Source organism: Plectropomus leopardus, chromosome 22 (assembly GCF_008729295.1).
Source record: "Plectropomus leopardus isolate mb chromosome 22, YSFRI_Pleo_2.0, whole genome shotgun sequence".
Taxonomy (NCBI): domain Eukaryota; kingdom Metazoa; phylum Chordata; class Actinopteri; order Perciformes; family Serranidae; genus Plectropomus; species Plectropomus leopardus.
In genome coordinates, this window is record NC_056484.1 from 520,384 (window position 1) to 541,395 (window position 21,012).

Consider the following 21,012-nt stretch of genomic DNA (forward strand, 5'->3'; position numbering starts at 1 on the left):
TAATCCCGGCCCTCCTGTCCCATCACATGAGCAGAGTGTGACAGGCCAGCGTTTAATCCCAGAAACACTGCAGTCACATTTCAAACAGCTCATGAATGTTACACAGAGGAGGCGTGAAATCTCTGCTCATTAAAGCTCAACGTGGTAAATTTAAAAAAAAAAAACTTCAGTAACTCATGAAACTGACGCTTGAAACGTGTTCAGGGCTGCTGCAACACAAACTCAGGCAAATATGTGTGTTTTAACTCACTCAGTAAGCCTGAAAATTGTGATAATTAGTCAAAAAATGTCATTTATAAGAGCCACATTACAGCGGTAACCTTCATTTTTCTTTTTTTGTGAAACAGACTTCCCTAATGGACAATATGTAGACTTTTAGGTGATCTACTTCTTTAGCTAAACCATGCAGGGGATTTATTATTATTATTATCATTATTCTAATTTTGACATTATTTTTGTATTTTTAAATATATTTTACACAACGTTTATAATGAAAATTGGGAATGTAGGCTACATACTGCTACATGTTATTATTAATAATAATTATTAATAATAATAATAATGATGATGATAATCATGCTCACTCTGTGGTCCGGCAGAAACACTCACACGCTGTGAGTCTACACAGCTGCTCTCATTTTAAGATGATTTTATTGAAAACAGAGAGGTCATCTTCTTCTTCAGATTTAGTGAATCTGTAGCGTGCGTCGTTAAAAGATCATCCTGATAAATGTATGAATATATTTGGAGTCCAGAGCACATTAATATGCGTAGACTTTGACTTTGTGGACATCTCGGTCCTCACATTCCCGTTTCCTGTTGTAGTAATAAAACGTGTTGTCTCTCCGCTGGAGCTTCTTCACGAAGCCGGTGTCTGGCCATCTGTCAACCTGAGACACAAAAACACACAAAAACACACAAAAACACACAAAAACAAACAAAAACACACCGGGATGATTTTTACATTATAAATCACTGTGTCTCTTTTAGTCATTTTGTGTGTATTTAGCCTGTATTCCAGATTTTCATAATAAATATGGTATAAAATTAAAAAATAATGTAAAATAAAATATCTTTTTTTTCTGAATCACAAGCTTCAGGCCAGAATATTTACCGCGGCTCCTGGTTGGACTTGTATGTACTCCAGTTCGTCTCTGTAGCCAGCCTGCTGGAACCTGAAGAGGTTTTCCACCTCGGCCGTCCAGTCTTTGGCTCTGCTCATGGACTTCGGTCTGCAGTGTGTTGTCGGTCGCGCAGGACATGATGCTGAGAGACGTCACAGAGATGCACAAATTCTTAAATTCAACAGACTGGTTTCTGATGAGTGACAAGATAAGAGAAAATCATAAAATAAGGTCATAACTGACTCATCGGTTACTTTTTCTAAACATAATATAAATATGTATTATGATTATATTGAGGATCAAGAGAAGCTTTTCATCATAACACAAAAACAAACATGTTTTTACTGTGCAGGAGATCCAGATTTAACAGCAAAGTCAACATTTTGATCCATTCTTGCAAACTGACTTGATTTCTTTAAAAAACATGAGAGGGAGGCAATAAGCAACATAACAGGAAATAAACCAACAGAAAAGAAAGAAAGACAAGGTGAGAGAACAAAAACTAGAAATATGTTGAAAAGTGCTAAAATAAAATAATAAATGTAAAATAAATAAATTAATGATAGTAATAATAATAATAACAATAATAATAATCATAATGAAGAAGAGGAAGATGAAATTAGAAATGAAAAAAAAGAAAAAAAAATATGGATATTACCTGAAAAAGTGCCTCATATTTTTTTAAGTTATATAATTTTAAATGTGATAATTATGAATATATTTTTCCATAATTTGTGAAATATTTCATATCAGGTTGCTCATTGCTTTTTTTCGCATGTTTCTGATAAATAAATAAATGTGCTCAGGGTTCAAAGCGACTGAAGCAGCACAATAAAATCATGTGTCTGCGTGTTTCAGAGGTTTTAAGATTTGACGTAAAGTCAGATGTAAACAGTCAAACTGCAGTAGCTGTTCTTTTGTGTAAAATTAAAACCTGTGAGTGTCATTTCATAAAAACAAGTGCTGCTTCCTGAATTACAAACGATGCTGAATTAGAGATGAAACTCTAAAAAGCGTAAAAGATGTAAAATAAAGTTGCTTATGTCAGTACATTGAAATGGGAGAGGAGATACTTTAAAATGCAGCTTTCTTAAATTGAGTTTTGTGCGTTTCGAGCTACAAAAACGACAAATAACGTGATTTTTTAAAATTTACGCCACATCAGAAAAGCGTACCGCCTCACAGATTCACATTTACACAAAATACAACTTTCATTTTTATAATAAAAACAAAGTTTACTGACATTACAGCGAGTTTCTCTCCGGTTCGTCAGTTAGCGGTGATCGTCGGTTAGCTTCTCTCTGGTTGCCTGGTTACCGTTAACTTTCTCCTTCTGCGTTGGAGGACTGAGGACAAAAGCCTCCAGGATCTCTTTTGGTGATTCTGTAACTGGTCAGCAGATGGCGGTGCTCTTGAACCTACACTAAAAAGAGCCGTAGAAGAAGGAGAACTGCCGGTGGGCGGGACAAACAAACGCTGAAGATGTAAACAAAGATGTCTCCTCTGGAAACGTTAACAAACGTTCACTAATTTATCTCCACACCGCCGACAGGAGGGTCCGCCATGAGCTCGTTCGCGGGTCGGATGAAGGAGTATCCCACCGTGTCTCTGGACCGGTTTGACCGGGAAAACCTGCATGCACGCGCCTACTTCCTGTCCCACTGCCACAAAGGTGAGCCGGCTAGCTAGCACCGCTAACCAAAGGGTTAAATTTAGCATTTTTATCACCAAAGCAGGCTTTTAAATATCGATAATAAAAGAGTTTAACATCCACACAGACTCTTAAATATCGATAATAAAAGAGTTTAACATCCACACAGACTCTTAAATATCGATAATAAAGGATTTTATCTCTTCCACAGATCACATGAAGGGACTGAAAGGACCAATACTGAAGAGAAAACTGCACTTCAGGTAAATTTTACTCTTAAAGACAGAAAACCCAACATTTACTTGCGTTGCTAAGTCTATTTTAAATTCAGATTTATTTGGGTTTTTTTTGTTTAGTTTAGTTTCGTCCCATCTGATGTGTTCAAAAACCATCAGAAATTTGGAAGTTCAATGATAATTTCTGTTTTTACAGTTTCTGGCTGTGAATAATGGAGTCATTTTGGACAAAGAAAACAGTCCTGTTAAATTCAAAATAATAATTAAGTGAATGTAAAGAAAAACATCGCCAAAGAATGGAAAGAAAAACGAAAACCCCAAAATTTAAAACGAGGCATTAAATAATGTTATTTTGAAGAACTATCACTATTTTAAGCTCAGATTTTGGTTATGTGTTTTTATGATGGGGGCGTCCCTTGGCCATGATGTGTTCAAGGACCATTGAACATTTTTGAAATTCTTTGCTAATTTTTGTTTTTACAGTTTCTGCCTATGATAAACTGTGTAATTCTGGCTATAAAAAAAAAGAAAAGAAAATCCAAACCCACAGGCCCGATTTTTTTTGTCATAGTTCCTCCGCTGTGCAGTAAAAATATCAGTCGTAACCTGTCGAAGTAGCTCGATCCTTCACCGCTGACCAAAACAAAGACCACAGTTAGCAACTGTCATTTCCATAAAAGCATGATGTCATGAGAGCTGCACACAGGGGCCCCAAATATTCTAATGAAAAAAGATTGAACTCCGGCATTTCTGTGTTTCTGTTTTTGTTGCAGTCGAACGGTCCGACTTTACTGCTCCTTCGTGACCAAAGAGCTTCTGCTGAGCAATCCCAAGTACGCTTTCTGGGAGGAATACATCGTAAGTCCTCTCTGTCTCTGTGATCGTTTTAACGGTGTCGTTAAAATCGGCGAAGAGAAGCTCTCTTACATAAAATCTTTGGATATTTTTGCACTATTGCCAGAAACAATTAAAACAAAATCACAGAATTTTAAATGAGACATCAAATAAAATGATTTTTAAATGAAATATCACAGTTTGATTTTATTTATTATACATTTTTTAATGGTTGCATTTGTTTTTCATGATGTGTTCAAGAATGGATGGAAATTTGAAAATCCAATGATAATTTCCGATAATGCAGTTTCTGGCTGTGATAAATGGGGTACTTTCTTCTTCTGCTTTTTTTTTTTTTAAAGAAAACACACGTTTCAGTCTTGCAGGCCTGCAGTCAGGAAGGCCTGTTTTCTTTTAAAAAATTCCAAAAAGTGGAGGAACATTTTTTAAAAAATTAAAGTTTGTTTTTTTATTATTAAACCCCCCCCCCCCCAAAAAAAGTATTTGTACACTGCTAAAATCACATCTGTACACTGTCAGCTGGATTACAGGATTAAACAGCTGAGTGTTTGTGTGTCCAGAAGTCATTTTTTCCTTTAACACACATCCAGTGATGTCTTACGGCTGTTTGAATTGGGGTATTTTGGTGGAATCGGCAGTTTTATCTGTTTTTCTGTGTTATGTAATTCTGTTGATTTTTCTCTCCTCTCTCCTGGTGAATCATCTGTTTCAGGTTCCCTTAGAGCTGGAGAGCCCGACTCAGATTTCTCTGGTCGACGAGGCGTCTGGAGAGGTAAAAACTGACTCGGTCAAAACTCGGTCCAGTCACACGTGGGGATTTAACTCATCATCGCATCACTGAAAGTGATTTTTTTAACCCCGCTGTGTGATGTTTGTTTGACAGAAAGAGGAGGTCGTGGTCACGCTGCTCCCTGCAGGACACTGTCCCGGCTCTGTGATGTAAATCAAACGTTCTGTTTTTGTTGATTTAATGTTGCCACAACATACATGACGGTTTACAACATGCAGTACATCCCATTCATGATGCACCGGTTGACATTTCATTTTACCTGACAAAGTTCCCTTTTGAATAAAGTTGTTTAAAAACCAAGGCTCATACGGTCATGAATAACCTGGAAGAGTCATTGAATTTGTAAATAGCAGTTTCCATGGCCTGGAAAAGTTTTGGAGTAAGTAAATATACCATGAAAGTTTTGGAAAAGTGCTCAAATTTTGTTTCATAAACCTTTAAAATAACACATGATGTGTTCAAGGACCGCTGAAAATTTGAAACTTGGAAACGATAATTTCTGTTTTTACTGTTTCGGGCTGTGATAACTGGTGTCATTTTTGGTGATTTCAAAAATGAAAAAGTTGTAAAGAAGAAAATATCGCCACAGTTTTTCTTTAAAAATTGCAACAAAAAAAAAGCCAATTTATTTTCTTTAAAAGTTGTCAAAAACATTTAAAGGAAAAATTTTTTTTTCTTTTATCAGTGCCAAAAAATTAACTTTGAAAATCAGCCAAATTAAAAAAAAACCAAAACATTTTAACAAAAGTATTATCGCCACAGTTTTTCTTCAAAAAACACCCACGATTTTTAACAAAAAACAAAGCTATTACATAGTAATGGAAAAGAAACAATAAGGAGTATTTACGTACATTTCAGAAGATGTTTGGTCTTTAAATTTGCCTGGAAGTACTTGAAAAATCCTGGAAATTTATTGGAAAAAATGTGTATAAACACTGAAAGATACAGAGCCAAAATACACGATAAATAAAAAAAGAAAGCTTGTGTGCTGTTGTAGAAATATGAATTATTATTTATGTATTTGTGTTTTTTTGGATCTGTTGAAGTGTGGCTGTATGAAGTGTGTATGTGTGTGTTTGTGTGCAGGTTCCTGTTTGAGGGTTCTCAGGGGAACGTGTTGTACACGGGCGACTTCAGGCTGGCGGCCGGAGACGTCTCCAGAATCGAACATCTGCACTCGGGCAGCAGGTCGGAGCTCCGTCGCTGTTTTCTGTCTCAGAGTCTCAACAGAAACTCGAGGAAATGTTTCCGTTTGATCATTTCTTCAGTAAAGTCAGAGATTATTTCCACGTTCATTGCAGCTGATTAACAACGTGATCCGTCGTTTAAACGTCTTCTCTCTCGTTTCTCTCACAGAGTGAAGGACATCCAGAGTGTTTATCTCGACTCCACCTTCTACGACCCGCGATTCTACCAGATTCCAACTCGGGTACGTTTTTGGGATTATTTTTATTTATTTATTCTTAAACATTTCAGGCATTTTTTTTCTTTAAAACATTTTGATAATTAATTTTGTTGAAATATTTCTTCCTTGTTTTTCTTTGAGATTTTTTGGGGGGATTTTTTAGAGAAAACTTGCCTTGCATACTTGTGTACCTGTGGGTTTGGAAGGCATGTTTACTGCTAAGAAATTGGAAAAAGTTTTAAAGAAAAAAAAGGCCTAAAAAGCCCTGAATCTTTAAAAATTTACCAATAATTTTCAAAAAATCATCAAAAAAACCCAAAAGGCTTTACAGAGAAAAAAAGTGTTAAAGAAACAAAATTGACATAATGTTTTAAAGCGGAGAAAATGTAGAATAAAAAACACTTAAACATTTTAAAGAAAAAGATTTTAAAAAATTTTAAAAATTCACCAAAATTTTCTAAAGAAATGAAAACGTTCAAAGAGCAAAAAAAGTCGCTGAAAAGTTTTAAAGAAACTTGTAAGATAAATTTTATTTAAAGGTGTGTGTGTGTGTGTGTGTGTGTGTGTGTGTGTGTGTGTGTGCGCAGGAGGTCTGTCTGAACGGGATCTCGGAGTTGGCTGGAAACTGGATCAGTCAGAGTCCGTATCACGTCGTGTGGCTCAACTGTAAAGCTGCGTACGGATATGAGTACCTGTTTACCAAACTGGGAGAGGAGTTCAACACACAGGTAACACACACACACACACACACACACACACACACACACTTTTCTTTTCTGAGTGACGGATACCCAACAGAGTGTACTTTCACAGTTGACCAGACCAGGAGATAAACCCTCTACCACTCAGGCTGAGGGAGGGTCTCCGGTCCGTCCCCTCTTGAGGGATCCGGGGCGGCTCTGGTGCTACCTCTGGGAGCACCTCTGGGAGTACTTCTGGTACTACCTCTGGTACTTCGTCTGGGAGTACCTCTGGTACTACCTCTGGGAGTACTTCTGGTACTACCTCTGGGAATACTTCTGGTACTACCTCTGGGAGTACCTCTGGGAATACTTCTGGTACTACCTCTGGGAGTACCTCTGGTACTACCTCTGGGAGCACCTCTGGGAGTACTTCTGGTACTACCCTCCCTTGGTGTTTGTGAGTTTATTCAGCAGCGAACAGAAAGTTTGTTTCTTTTTTGTCTCGTGAACGTGAACACCAAAGGAAGAAAAAAGGTTAAACCTGCTCGAGGCAGGCTTTATTCAAGGATAAAAATGTCAAAAGCGTAAATCCAAAGTAAGTTACCTCACTGTCTCGTACAGGAGCTACTTTAACCGTGTAACAGTCTGAGCAGGATGAGGCGAGAAGCACACACAGTGATCTGTTGTTCCTCTTTTATCTGGAGGTCCGTCGCGTCTTCGCTCTCCGTCTCTCCTCATTGGCTGAGCTCGTGGTGGCTATTCGAGTACAAACTTTCTCCTCCTGCTGGGGAATTTCCGCTCTTTTGCACGTGGTTTCCTGTTAATGGTTGCTCAAACTGCTGCTGCTGATTCATGAACGTTTAAACCTGCTCGTGAGCCAGGGTGCACGTTCATGAAGGGGTTAATCTCCGTCGTGGGGAGGGAGCTGCCGGAGTTATGATCTGAGTTTCCATGACCAACAAAATCAATGCAACAATTCATTCAAAAGTGCGTTGACAGCAGCGATGTGAACTGCGTGGCGTAAAGTGCACGTTAACGTCTCTGCTGAAGCACGTCTGAATTCTCACTTATTTTGTCGTTAAATTTCACTCTCAGATTCACGTCAGAAGTTTGGCGATGTTCCAGAAGATGCCGGAGATCCTGAGCTACGTGACCACTGACCGCAGGACGCAGATCCACGCCTGTCGACACCCGAAGGTCCCTCCTAATGTCTCTCATTGCAGGCTGTCTGCAAGTCCTTAAAAAGTCTTAAAAGTCACAAATATGAGGCCTTAAAACTCATTTAAGAGTCTTAAATTTGAATTTCTAAGCACTTAAACATTTTATTTAATCTCGTAGATTAATGTTTACATTTTTGACAATTTTTTAAAAATTAAAATTAATTAAAGCAGATCCCAGAACATTTAAGATTTCGTTAAAGTGTAAAAATGAGTTAAATTTATTTTAACAAATTCATCAATGCTTTGGTTATCGGTTGTAATATACACATTTACTGCACTTAAGAGTCTTTGTCCTTTTGTCTGTTTTGTGTGTGTGTGTGTGTGTGTGTGTGTGTGTGGGGTGTTTTTTTTTTTAGGACGAGGAGTTTTTTCAGGGCAGCCGGCTGCCGTGTGGCTGCACGGCGTCTGACGGGACGCCTCTTCGTATCATCAGCATCAAACCGTCCACCATGTGGTTCGGAGAGAGAATGAGGAAAACCAACGTCATCATTAAGTAAATGCCGCTTTGTTGTCGGTGCTCGACACTTCTGATGACTGTCGCTAGAAATAAAGTTTGGAGCCGCTCAGGAGGCGGCAGCGTGAATGTTCCTGTCCAACAAATGTGGGACTCGGACGAGGAGATGCATTTAATTTTATTACATTCCAATCTATTTTTTTATTTTGTTTTATTTTATTTTATTCCATTTCATTTTACTTAATTTTATTTTATTTTATTTTATTTTATTTTAAAATTGAATTCTATTATTATTTTTTATCATTATTTTTTGTTATTATTTTAGCTGTTTTGAATGATCTGGTCCCCCACATCTGGCCAGAACACACGAACTCCAGGAGTAATCAGATTACAGGACAAAATATGACGTCTGTGGCATAACGAAATTCTTCAGGTGTGCGACGTGAAAGGAAACTGTTGAAAATGTGACGTTTCTCTCAAGCGACGGTCATCAAAAGTAACGCTCAACCGTAATTCAACCTGTAAGATTTAGATTTCAGTTATTAGGCACAAGATGGTCGTGTTTAAAAAGAAGTTGAAAGAAGAATTTACTGAAATTCTCATGAAGTTTGGGGTGTGAGCACTGAATTTGCCTTTTTTGTTGTTTTCCAGAACGGGAGCGAGTTCCTTCAGAGCCTGCTTCAGCTTCCACTCCTCGTACTCAGAGGTACGTCCACATTTCATTGACATTATTGAACCGGAGTCACGCCACTTTGGTTACACACAAACAGCGTGTCAGTGTTGAACATGCGTGTAGTGTTCAGGGTTCATACAGTCATGAAAAATCTGGAAAAGTCATAAACAACAGCAGTTTTTCAGGCCTGAAAAAATTTTGGAAAACTAGATATACCCTGAAAGTTTTGGAAAAGTCATGGAGATTTCTTTCAGAAAATAATTTCTGTTTTTACCATTCATGGCTGTGATAAATGGTGTGTTATTTGGTGCTTTTTAGATAAAGCATACCTTCCAAACCTTGGAAGGTACTTTTTATTTAAAAACGACCTAAATTTTTAGAGAAAAGAAAAAGAAAAAAACAATCGGCATTTTTTTTTTCTGAAGAAAAAAAATCGGCACATTTTTTCTAAAGGAAACAAATCTCCACATGTTTAAGGGAAAAAGAACATTGCCAAAAAAACCTATTTAGAGAATAAAAAGCCTTTTTTTCTATAAAAATCACCAAGTTGAAATTTAAGGTTCTATCTAAGTTTTAAAAAAAGTTACATTTAAATAAAAATAAGCACATTGTTTTGTTTAAAAATCTAAAAAAATCTCAACAATGAAAACACGATAATTATTTTTTCTTTTTAAAAAAATGCTAAAATTTCTACAGAAAAAAAGTGCAAACATTTTTAAATATATTTTTTTAGACATTTTTAAGAAAAAGAAAATCCCCAAACATTACTCTCTAAAATTGCCTTTGAAAAAATCGTCAGTAAAATAAATACAGCCTCTTAAAGTTGTTTGCCCCTCCCCTAAAGCCAAAATAAAAATCAAAAGTGCTTAAAAATGATGTGACATGCTTCCTCCTCTTTGCACCACCCTCCCCTCTCATAAATAATGAACTGTTCCCAAATTCTAATTAGACATTTAGTTCTTATGCTGCTCTGAATTCATTACGTTTTTAGATAACATACATTTTAAAAGGCTTTTCTATAGGAATGAAAAAGAACCAATAAGGAGCATCGACGGTCTTTCCAGAGAATGTTTGGTCTTTAATATTAGCCTCAGAGTCCTGGAAAAGACCTGGAAAACTCCTGGAAACACCTTTTTTACACATTTTAAAGAAGATAAATATTTGAAATATTTTTAAGGTGTTTGATGTTGACGATGTTCACGTCTGATTTCAGCTGAAAAGCTTCCTCTCCTACCTGCAGCCAGTCAACATCTTCCCCAGTGTGATCCCTCTGGGTCGCACGCTCTCTGAGGTCACACAGATGTGAGTCAGATTTTAGGGTTTTTTGTTTTTATTTAACCTGCAAACGGAAATCTGCAGCAGTGGATGCTGAAGTTTTATTTTTTCTCTTTTTTTAATCTTTATTTTGTGGCAAAGCGTGTTATGATGTCAGACTATGTTTGGCTGACTTTTAAGTTTAGGTGATTATCAGTCAGTTATTTGATTGGCTTAAAATTATTCTGCAACGACTTTAATAATTGAATGGTAATTTTTTGTAATTTTTCCAGAAAAGATGCAATTTCTTTCCATGTTTCAGCATCTCCATTTTGTGATGATTTTCTGCTTTATTGTCTTCGGTGACAGTAAAATTAACATCTTAGGATTTGGACCGTTGGTTTAAAATGAAAAATTCAAATTAATATGAACCTCTTAAAAACGGCCGTTTCCTTACAGGTTGAAGCTGATGTGCAGGAAACAGTCGGATCAAACTGCGACTGTGTACAAACCTCTGGGAGTCCTCAAACGCTGCAAGGTGGAGCGACCCACGTATGGTGAGACACACACACACACACACACACACACACACACACACACACTCTCTGTAACCACGCTGTGATGCAGGTTTACAGGTCAACATGTGGAATATGAAATACACCCTGTGAGCCTGCAGAAGTGTTAGTGAGGTCTTTCCAGGTGACAGATATTCTTTTCTTGTTTGCAGATGTTATAAATACAAAACATTTTAAAATGTCAATAAATTTTTTTATCATTGATATTTACCTTTTTTTCCCACCTAGTTTTGCTTTTTGTAAAATTGTCTTAAATTCAATCTAATTCTAATAAGCTACTGCACAGAAGTTAATGTAGCTGCTGAACTTAAGACTTTGCATTTGCAGTTTCGGCAATAAAACAACCAACATTTAATTTCTATTTTTCATTTTTTCCTACAAATTGCCAAAAAAATGTTTAAAGAAAAAAGATGAAATCACTAAAAATTTGGGGGCATTTTTTTTTTTCAATTTTTTTGGGCAATTTTTAAGGAAAGAAAATGGCAACAATTTTTAAAGAAGAAAAACCCCATGGCGTTTTATTTTTATAAATCACCCACGATTTTTTTGAGGGAAAAAAACTCCAAACATTGCAATAAGTCTTAAATTTTTTTTTTTTTTTTTTTTTTTAAATGGCAAAATTGCCCACTTAGGCTCAGATATCAGAATTTCCTGATCAAAGGTCATTGTGACCTCAAAAAACATGTTTTTGTCCATAACTCAAAATTTCACACACACATCTAACAGGATGAAATGATAAAGTTTGGACATTTTATATCCAAAAGGTCAAAGGTCAGGTTCACTGTGACATCGTCATGTTTCCATGATTTCACGTTCGGTCTGACACTGAACGGATGACGCTGATCTGTGTGGAGGAAATTACACTATTTCCATTCAGAGAAGTGAACAAATAAATGATCAAACAAAAGCAGCTGATTTTTGTATATTTTAGTGAAGAGAATAAAAAAAGAAAAGAGTGTAACAGAGTCCGTGTATTTCAGCTGAAAGGACAGTGCACTGAGTGCGTCTGACGGAGGAGATCACATTCACTAACATATTTATCGTTTCAAGCACAGTGTTTGGAAAATCAGGGAGGTTTCCTCTGCTCAGATAAAGTACCGGAACAAGGAGCGTTTGTCTCCTCTTAAGTTTCCTCCTCCTGTTTCCACAGTTGGTCAGATGATTTTTACAGAAGTTCACGAGTTCACATCAGGTCAAATCAAAAGTTAATATAAGATGATTCATGTGAATATATAAGATAAAGGGCAATTTTTGTCTCTACAACCTGCAGTAATAATAACAATAATAATAATAATAACAACGACGACGACGATGATGATAATAACAATAATAATAATAATAATACATTTTATTTATGGGCACCTTTCAGGACACTGAAGGTCACCTTACAAAAAGCAACAATAAAACAGAATAAAATCAGATATGTCTCCAGACAAAGTAAACAATAAATGAATATACTGTTAACTGCTGATTGTAGAGATTGTGTGTGTGTGTGTGCGTGTGTGTGTGTGATGCGTCGTGTTTTCACAGACGTGGATGGAAACTGTAACCTGACTGTTTCACTGAGGCAAACAAACACGAGGCGTAAACTTGATTTCTTCCTGTTCAGATTCAGACAGCGATGAAGAGCTGTTTGACGAGCTGGACCTGGTGCCAGTGAGGAAGAAGATGTCGCTACACCAGGAAATAAAAACCGGTGCGGTAATATTTTAACTTCTTTTTGTAGCATCGTGTCTCTTTTAACCCTTTGCAGCCTGGAGCAACATCACTTTCACTGAGCTGCTTTCAGATGCCTTTAGCAAATATTTTAACCTTTGAACCTGAAACAATCAGTACGGTTTCTCTCTAAAACATGGGAAAGAAGCAACTTGGTAAGAAATCTTTAAATTGACCTGTTTCAAAGTTTAAAAATACAGGTAAAATATTTTCAATATTTTTTGGAAGCATGAAAAAACACAAACAAAATGTTCTCTCCTTATTGTTCAGGTTTCCTGTTGGAAAAATTGCAAACATTTATTTTCAATTAAATGTAGTTTTAAGATGTGAATTTAGGTTTAAAGAGTCAATTTGACACCTAACGGAGGAAATGTTTTGTTTGAATTAAAAAAAAAATATGTTGGGGAAGAAGAAAGAATGTGGTACATGTCAACAGTGTACAAAAACAAGTTTGAAACCTGTTTTTTAATTAAAACATGAATTCTCATCAGTAAACTGTGATCTATAAGAGGTGAAAAACTTGATTACACTAATTATTAATAAAATTGATATTTATTGAGCTAAAGATAATGTTTATGCAGCAAGTTAGTTAGTTCATTTGGGAATTTTTGGGCAGGGATATATAAGTTTTACTTCTACCTACCCCCTTTTCGTACACTTTAAAAAAATCGTTCGTTCATTCTTTTTGGTGTTTGAGTTTAATGATTAATATTCACAAAATGTTTCTTTCTGATCTATAATTTTTAGTGAGTCCTGAGGAAACGGCGCCCCCTGTGTCTATGGTGGAGTCTTTTCCTCTGACGGTCACGGACACGCAGTCGGCGTATGTGGACTATGTGGACTGCACCGAGTCCAACGATGAAGAGGAGGGCCACGAAGAGGAGGAGGAGGAGGAAAACCTGATGAAGGAGGAAAAGGACAAAAACGCGTCTGTGGTCGAAGGAGGTGGCTCCTCTAATCCTCCGAAGTGGGAGGATTTCTTCACCATGGAGACGCTGATTGACAGCCAGGGCAGCCTCAGCAGCCAATTACAATCCTGCTGCTCCGTCCCAAGCCCCACCCCCTCCAAAATGACCGGATCACAAACGCCCGACCTGTTCAGCGACGACGAGCAAACGCCCGACAACCACGACGACAACTTCAGTCTGACCCTGTCCGCCTCGCTGTCCAACCATTCCTCCCAGAACCAGGAGTCGTCTCTGCCCGACACTTTAATCCTCCAATCAGAGCCGGCGGGCCAACAGGGAGACCCGAAGAGCAACGACCAATCAGAAGCAGTGGGGCGGGAACAAGAAGACTCGAAGAGCAACGACCAATCAGAAGCAGCGGGGCGGGAACAAGGAGACCCGAAGAGCAACGACCAATCAGAAGGAGCGGGGCGGGAACAAGAAGACTCGAGGACGAATGTCGTGTTTCAGGAGAAGGAGAGAGATGTCCCATCAGAGGTGGAGGAGCTCTCAGAGTCTCAGGTGTCGTCGGACTTTGACGTCCCCTGCACGCCCGAGTCCAAAGTGCCACAACCCGACGAACTGCTGCATCTGTACAGGAAGCTGGCGTCAGGAGAGGAAGTGCTCATCCGAAAGGGAAGTCAGGGCTCAACGTGAAGAAACGTGAAGAAACGTTAACAGTGAGCTGTCGGTGAGCTGCCAAACCCAACATGCTGCCAGATTGCTGGTCAGGTTTCGTACAACCATGAAAAACCTGGAAAAGTCATGGAATTAGAAAATAGAAATATAAAGGCCTGGGAAAGTTTGGGGAAAAAAATTTAACATTTTTGGTGATTTTTAGACAAAAAAAATCGTGTTTTTTTTTCTCCTTTAAATAGCAAAAAAATTATATTAAAAAAAGCCATTTAAAAAATAATAATAACAAAGCATTTTTAAAGAAAAAAAATTTCTAAAAAAATTACCCAAATATATATTACCAAATATTTTGGCGATTTTAAATAGAAAAAAACTATGTAGACTTTTTAAAGAATAAAAACACACTTTTTTTCTCTTTAAATATCACCTAAAATTTTTAAAGAACAAAAATCTCCAAAATATTTTCTCTAAAAGTTGCCAAAACATTTTGAAGGAGAAAAACAGCCTTTTTTCTTTGTCTTAAAACAAATTTTGGCAATTTTTAAAGACAACAAATTTGGCAAAAACTGCCACTTTTTTCTTTAAAAATCATCATCAAAAAAAATTTGCCAAAATGTTTTTCTCAAAAAATCTGCAATGATAAAGAACCCTTAAGAAGCATCGATGGATGTTTCAGAGAAAGTCTTTTGGTTTTGAAAATCTGCCTGACAGGTGACATGGAAACGTACTGGTAAAATGTGTAAGAACCCGATGTGTGAAAAACACATAATGAGCTTCTATGATTCCTTCCTACAACACAAGTGACGCCATTCCTGCAGAGCGCACAAACCTCAGTGTTAAACAACACACACACACACACACACACACACACAGTTTATTTAATGCACTTTAAGGCCACCTGTGCCTGACATGCATCAGTGCACCTGTGAGCTTCCCTTTGTGTTGACAGTTTGTGGTTTGTTCTGCTTTTTCTTCATTGTGAAGCAGACCAATTTCACAGTTTTCAGAGCAGAAGTTTTTGTTCGTTAAAACAAATTGAAAGTGTTTCATATTAACTGAAAGGCATTTTTGAGCATGTAAAGCTCAGATCAGTGATTATTTGACTTTATACTCATTAAAACTTGCTGCTGTTAGCTCCTGAACCAGATTCAGCTCGTTTTTCTTTGCTTTTTTTTTCACAGTTTTGAAACCTAATTTATAAACTTGGCGATTTAAAAAAATAGAATTCCAGTTTGGCTGGGTGGTTACTAAGAGTTTTTTTTCTGTAGTGTGACAGAACACATTTATTTTGATTTGTTTGCATCCAGAAACAACTTTGGCTGTTAGTCTGAGATTTTCACCTCCAAAGGTCAGTAAGGAAAATGACGCCAGTGTCAAGATGGTGGAATCAGTTAACGCCCTGTATCGCATAATGAAGCAAGATGGTTTTATTTATTTATTTTTTAATGTGTTTATGTGTGTTTTTCTTTCAATGACTCAAATAACTGTTAAAACATAATATTGTCACATAACGTTTAACCCTCAGGGCCTGTTTCCTGCATATTAGTCTCTTTTCTTCTTCCTGTTGTGATAACTGTGTGTGTTGATGCATGTGTCCTAAATGTAGTCCAGATTGTGTATTTGAGTGTAATCAGTGAATTTGCAGCTCAGCTCCTACAATAAGTCTAAAATACACTGTGGAAACTAAATAGTTACATTCAGACTGTTCAGGTCCAAAAATGCTCCATTGAAACCCATTCAAACTGACATTTTTTGATCCCACAGCCATCAGAGAGAAAAACAGGACCAGGACTTGTATTATTTCTGGGTGTCATTCTGGGCTTTTGACTCTGAATTTTGTCATTTTGACTATTTTCCACCTGATGAGGTCATTTTGACCATATTTGGCATATGGAGGAAATACACGCTATTTCCACTAGGTAGGTCACCTAGTCACAGTCAATGTAGCTGCTGATCACTGACATATCCCAGACTGTCAGCAGCTACACTCACACACTGACATATCCCAGACTGTCAGCAGCTACACTCACACACTGACATATCCCAGACTGTCAGCAGCTACACTCACACACTGACATATCCCAGACTGTCAGCAGCTACACTCACACACTGACATATCCCAGACTGTCAGCAGCAAAAAAAAAAAAAAATCAGCTTTTTTTATATTGACAATAATTTCTTTTTGTGTTTTTTTTTTCTTCATCTAAAAACATTTGATATTTATGATTAGGACTGATGTTGGTTACAAAATTAAGTGGAAAATTATATAAATGTACAACATTTTCAAGGCTTGATTTTGAAAAGTGCATTTTGTGTGCAGAGCGATATGAGTGTTTGTGATATATATATATATATGTTGTACAGCTGATTATGACTGAAGTTTGTGTTAAAGCTGATGATTTGTGTTGACGTTTGGATTGATTTCTGATGAAATATTGTGTTTGCTGTAATTCTGCTGCAACCTGAGTTAATTTGCAGATTATTTGGCTGAATTCGAAACTGGTGCAAAAGCCGAGCAACATGTGGATGGATGTTTGCCCTAAAGTCCAGATACCACGGTCAACATTTTCTCTCCCTTGAAGCTTAATGTCCAGATGTGAGCAGCAGTGTTAACTCTGCACGCATTGTTCATTTAAAAATCCTCGGGGCTGCAGCATCCTGTTGGGGCACGTGTACAACTCTTTGTTCTTAATTTCAGCCTCCATCTCCCTCGAGAGAGATCTGCCATCACCGGCGGTTTCACTTTATCAATCCCCAAAGGAGAGGAAGACGCACCGACGTCATCTCACAGCAGGAGGCGTTCACTGTCCTGGAGACCAAGACGAGAGTCTGCATGTCCTCACGACAAACTGAACCACAGGTGAGAGCCAAAATGTCTTTTTGACTTTAATACGTCAAGCCTTCAGAAAAAATGTTGTCCAACTAATAGTTCTTAGTATTAGAATGAAGCAAACGTTTTTCACCGTGTTTAATCACTTTAAATTCATCCTCGAATATCTTTCTGCTGTTTGTGTTTGAGTGATAGCTGGATTTAAGACGTCTCTAGGATTTTATAACATTTTCTGGATTTTAGGACATTTCTAGGATTGTAGAACTTTTCCAGGATTTTAAGAAATTTCTGGAATTTTAGGACAATTCTAGGAATTTAGGACTTTCCAGGATTTTAGATTAATTAAAAGACACATTTCACATGGGCTGTATGCATGTCCAAATAATGCTTCTAAAAGCTAAATAATGTTGGGATGTTCTACACGTATTAATCAGAAAATGCTTCATTATTTTTAAAAAAATCACACAAAATCAGAGTATGCCTCATGGAATATGCAGGTCACATGACCTGTATTACCTGTCATATTCAGAATATTAGAGGAATATTATTGTTAGTGTTTGAATGGTTTTTAGAGGCCGTGGAGCTCTGTGACACACAGGAAGAAGGTCTATCAGGTTTTCATTCACAGATGTTGATGTTTTGGGTCCTTTTATGGGTTTATTGACTGTTTATCAGCAGATTTATCCTCTCTTCAGTCAATTTATCAGAGCTCTCTGTCTGTCATTTAGTGATAACCAGCTGATGGACGCCTCAGCGTCGCCTCCACAACATGCCAACGATGCAGCGGAGTCACTGGAAAACCTACAGCCGAGTCCCGAGTCCATCTGTTTCCAAATGTCTCTAACCACTACAGGCTCCAGTCAGACCAGCTGGTCCCATCAAGTCCTCACAGAGGACGCTGCAGGACGAGATTGGCTCCGCTGGGCGCTGCTGTTCCCCGTCGGAGACCAGGTGAGTTCCTGATGACAAACACTGAGGAGCCGAAAAAACACCTGCAGGGTTTCTTCTTCTGCTGCACCTTTCAGGTCACACAGAGGCAGAAAAGACAGCAGTGTGATTCATTTACAGGAGCGAGAGTTTATTAAAAACCCGTGAACCCCCCCCCCCCCCCCACACACACACACACACACACACACCTGGTTCTTCGTTATAATTAGAGTCCGTCCCCCCACAGCGGTCTCCTGAGGGACATCAGGTCTCTGTCATTCTCTGCGGAGGACACCAACATTAATTAACACACACAAGTCAAAACCTCAATTAAAAGGACTTTTAGTGTTAACAAAATATGAAATACACACACAATACTTACTGTCTCTTTCACACACACACACACACACACACACACACACACACTCACACAGAGGTTAGAGAGATTCAAAACACACATACACACACACACACTTACACAGAGGTTAGAGAGATTCAAAACACACACACACACACACACACTTACACAGAGGTTAGAGAGATTCAAAACACACACACACACACACACACACACACACAAAGTGATGATCAGTGTTTTTCTTCTCCCATGCTCTCATGACCCTCGAGATTCAACAGGAAATTGAGGCTGTGTGTGTGTGTGTGTGTGTTATTAGGAGTTGGTTATGTAGTAAATTGTCACGTAAGCACACTGCCTCACACCAAACTCAAAAGTTAAAGCACACGAGCTAAAACCTTCAGAAAAGTCTCGTTTTCTATCCAACTCGTGACTCAAAGATGGACACGAGCTTCTTGTCTTAAACTCCTTAATCCACAGCAATCCACAGAAAAATATAACCGCAAAATGTACAGAAAAAAATCTCCTTTTAGCCCTTTACTCCACAGAGCTGTCTTTACAGAGTCTCTGAAGTCCCGTCTTAACGCCTCCTCGGCATTTTTACACAGAACCAAACAACGGCAGCCTACATTTTTTAAAGAAATTAAAAGCCAAAATTTTACAGAAAAAAGCCAAATCATTTGTTTAAACAAAGACAAGAAAAGAATGTCTTTTTTTGTTAAAAAAAAAAATTAGCCAAAAATATACATGAGAAAAAAAAAACAAATTTAAAGAAAAAAATAGGCGAATAATTTTAAAGGAAAAAAATGCTACAACATTTTAAAGACAATAAAGCCACATTTAAAAAAATAAAGGAAAAAAATCAGCAAAATTAAAAGAAAAAAAATGTTTTAAGAAAAAGAAAATTACAACTTTTTGCGCCCCCTCCCTCATATATTATAGGGACTAATATGTGAAGTGTGTATGTGTATGTGTGTGTGTGTGTGTGTGTGTGTGTGTGTGTGTGTACAAGTGTGTGTGTGTGTGTGTGTGTGTTACCTCTGAGTGATCCTATCTGTACTTGAGGAATGTTGCTCAGGTCTGCAGGAAAACCCACATACACACCTCCGTAGTTCCTGTAGTCACAAACACACATACAAACACAACACACAAAAAATGTAAAAAAAAAAAAAAAAAAAGCTTTTTAAGAAGAGAAACGGCTATTTTATATTTCTTTAAAAATCACCAAACATTTTATAATTTTTTTTTTAATTAAAAAAAACTACAAACCAAAACCAGATATTTCTATTTTAAAAACATATGGCCAAATGTTTTAAAGAAAACATGCCTTCCAAACCTGAAAAAAACAAAATAAAAGAATATTTGACATGGCTCATACTTTTTAAAAATAATATATGTTTAAAAAGCTGTTATATTGTAATGAAAAAGAAATGATAAGTATCAATGTTCATTCCAGAGTTTGTATGTTCTTCAAAATTTACACCAAAGTCCTGGAAAAGTCCTGGAAATGTTTTTTGGTAAAAATGCTTATGAACCCTGTATGTATATTGTATATATATATATACTCATTATCATAAGCAGATATTACTGCACGCACTGAAAATCTGAATCAAATGACTCACTTCCATTTGTCATCTTCTGGCACAGACTCCCCTGATCTGTCAACACACACACACACACACACACACACACACACACACACACACACACACACACACACACACACACACACACACACACACACACACACACACACACACACAGGGGAAACATGAGAGAAAGGTCAGACAGCACGGGCGTGATTTAACATCAGGCCGTGTTCGAACATGTGTGTGTAAAAAGGTGAACGGTGTGAAATGAACTCACTCCTTTGATGAAGACTCGGCGTTACCTGCGGTCACAAACACACACACCAGATCAACGGCCGACATTTTTTAACGTCTTTGGCGATGACTCACTGTTTTTTCTCTCCGTTAAACTAATAATCTGCATAATAATAATAAAATAACTGACATTTACAAATGTCTGCTGACTGCAGAAATACAACCCGCAGCAGCAACAGCAGGAGGGAGCAGGAGGAAGGAGGAGGAAGCAGGAGGAAGGAAGAAGAAGGAGGAAGAAGGAGGAGGAAGGAGCAGGAAGGAGCAGGAGGAAGCAGGAGGAAGGAAGAGGAAGGAGGAGGAAGCAGGAGGAAGGAAGAAGAAGCAGGAGGAAGGAAGGAGGAAGCAGGAGGAAGGAAGAGGAAGCAGGAGGAAGGAGGAGGAAGGAAGGAGAAAGGAGGAGGAAGCAGGAGGAAGGAAGAAGAAGCAGGAGGAAGGAAGGAGGAAGGAGGAGGAAGGAAGGAAGAAGCAGGAGGAAGAGGAGGAAGAAGGAGGAAGGAGCAGGAAGGATGTTGATGAACAATAATCCATTTTTTATGTTTCTCTGAAGTTTATAGGATCAAAAAACGACTGACTGAAACATGACTGAAATACAACTAAAGAAAGAGAAGACTTTAAATCGGATTTATCGTCTGGTATATTATCTCTTATTTTCTCTTACATGCTGCTACATAAACAAAATATATTTCATGCACAGATGTTTCTCACCTCCGGAGCTGCTGCTGCTGTTTGCTGGTGAAGAATTTCCACATCCCATCTCTGACCCGAGTCCTCAAAACCACCGAGGAAGAGGAGGGAGAG

At 37.8% G+C, this 21,012-nt stretch overlaps 3 protein-coding genes across 4 annotated transcripts; 1 reads left to right on the forward strand and 2 right to left on the reverse strand.

Moving 5' to 3' along the window:
- Nucleotides 1-708: 708 nt before the first annotated feature.
- LOC121961098 (meiosis expressed gene 1 protein homolog) lies at nt 709-1,262 on the reverse strand. The gene is given in 3 exon segments (XM_042510960.1): nt 709-890; nt 1,115-1,240; nt 1,242-1,262. Coding segments are annotated over 3 exon segments (276 nt in total). The 3' UTR covers nt 709-761.
- A 1,324-nt stretch (nt 1,263-2,586) lies between these two features.
- On the forward strand, nt 2,587-17,855 carry dclre1c (DNA cross-link repair 1C, PSO2 homolog (S. cerevisiae)). Of its 2 annotated transcripts, XR_006107037.1 has the most exons (17): nt 2,587-2,796; nt 2,987-3,038; nt 3,785-3,869; nt 4,579-4,638; nt 4,750-4,805; nt 5,743-5,844; nt 6,013-6,085; nt 6,649-6,789; nt 7,840-7,941; nt 8,321-8,457; nt 9,070-9,124; nt 10,305-10,393; nt 10,805-10,902; nt 12,530-12,616; nt 13,384-14,274; nt 16,918-17,079; nt 17,778-17,855. XR_006107037.1 is itself a non-coding variant. In XM_042511207.1 (15 exons), the coding sequence occupies exons 1-15, from the start codon at nt 2,688-2,690 to the stop codon at nt 14,238-14,240; spliced, it is 2,103 nt and encodes a 700-aa protein (XP_042367141.1). In that variant the 5' UTR covers nt 2,587-2,687; the 3' UTR covers nt 14,241-14,385. The 2 variants fall into 2 exon arrangements, 1 of the variants encoding a protein (XP_042367141.1); XM_042511207.1 differs by lacking the exons at nt 16,918-17,079; nt 17,778-17,855 and having other exon boundaries at nt 13,384-14,385.
- On the reverse strand, nt 17,604-20,993 carry LOC121961284 (overexpressed in colon carcinoma 1 protein-like). The gene is made up of 6 exons (XM_042511210.1): nt 20,920-20,993; nt 20,198-20,222; nt 19,954-19,989; nt 19,370-19,446; nt 18,186-18,258; nt 17,604-18,067 (listed from the first exon to the last, which is right to left on the reverse strand). The coding sequence occupies exons 1-5, from the start codon at nt 20,966-20,968 to the stop codon at nt 18,203-18,205; spliced, it is 243 nt and encodes an 80-aa protein (XP_042367144.1). The 5' UTR covers nt 20,969-20,993; the 3' UTR covers nt 17,604-18,067; nt 18,186-18,202.
- Between the last annotated feature and the right edge of the window lie 19 nt (nt 20,994-21,012).

Coding starts and splice junctions, on each gene's coding strand:
- dclre1c (XM_042511207.1), top strand. CDS start 2,688: ATGAGCTCGTTCGCGGGTCGGATGAAGGAGTATCCCACCGTGTCTCTG. Junction 9,125..10,304: donor TCCACTCCTCGTACTCAGAG/GTACGTCCACAT, acceptor GTCTGATTTCAG/CTGAAAAGCTTCCTCTCCTA. Junction 10,394..10,804: donor CTCTCTGAGGTCACACAGAT/GTGAGTCAGATT, acceptor GTTTCCTTACAG/GTTGAAGCTGATGTGCAGGA.
- LOC121961284 (XM_042511210.1), bottom strand. CDS start 20,968: ATGGGATGTGGAAATTCTTCACCAGCAAACAGCAGCAGCAGCTCCGGA. Junction 20,223..20,919: donor CAGCAGCAGCAGCTCCGGAG/GTGAGAAACATC, acceptor TTGTGACCGCAG/GTAACGCCGAGTCTTCATCA. Junction 19,447..19,953: donor CCAGAAGATGACAAATGGAA/GTGAGTCATTTG, acceptor TTGTGACTACAG/GAACTACGGAGGTGTGTATG.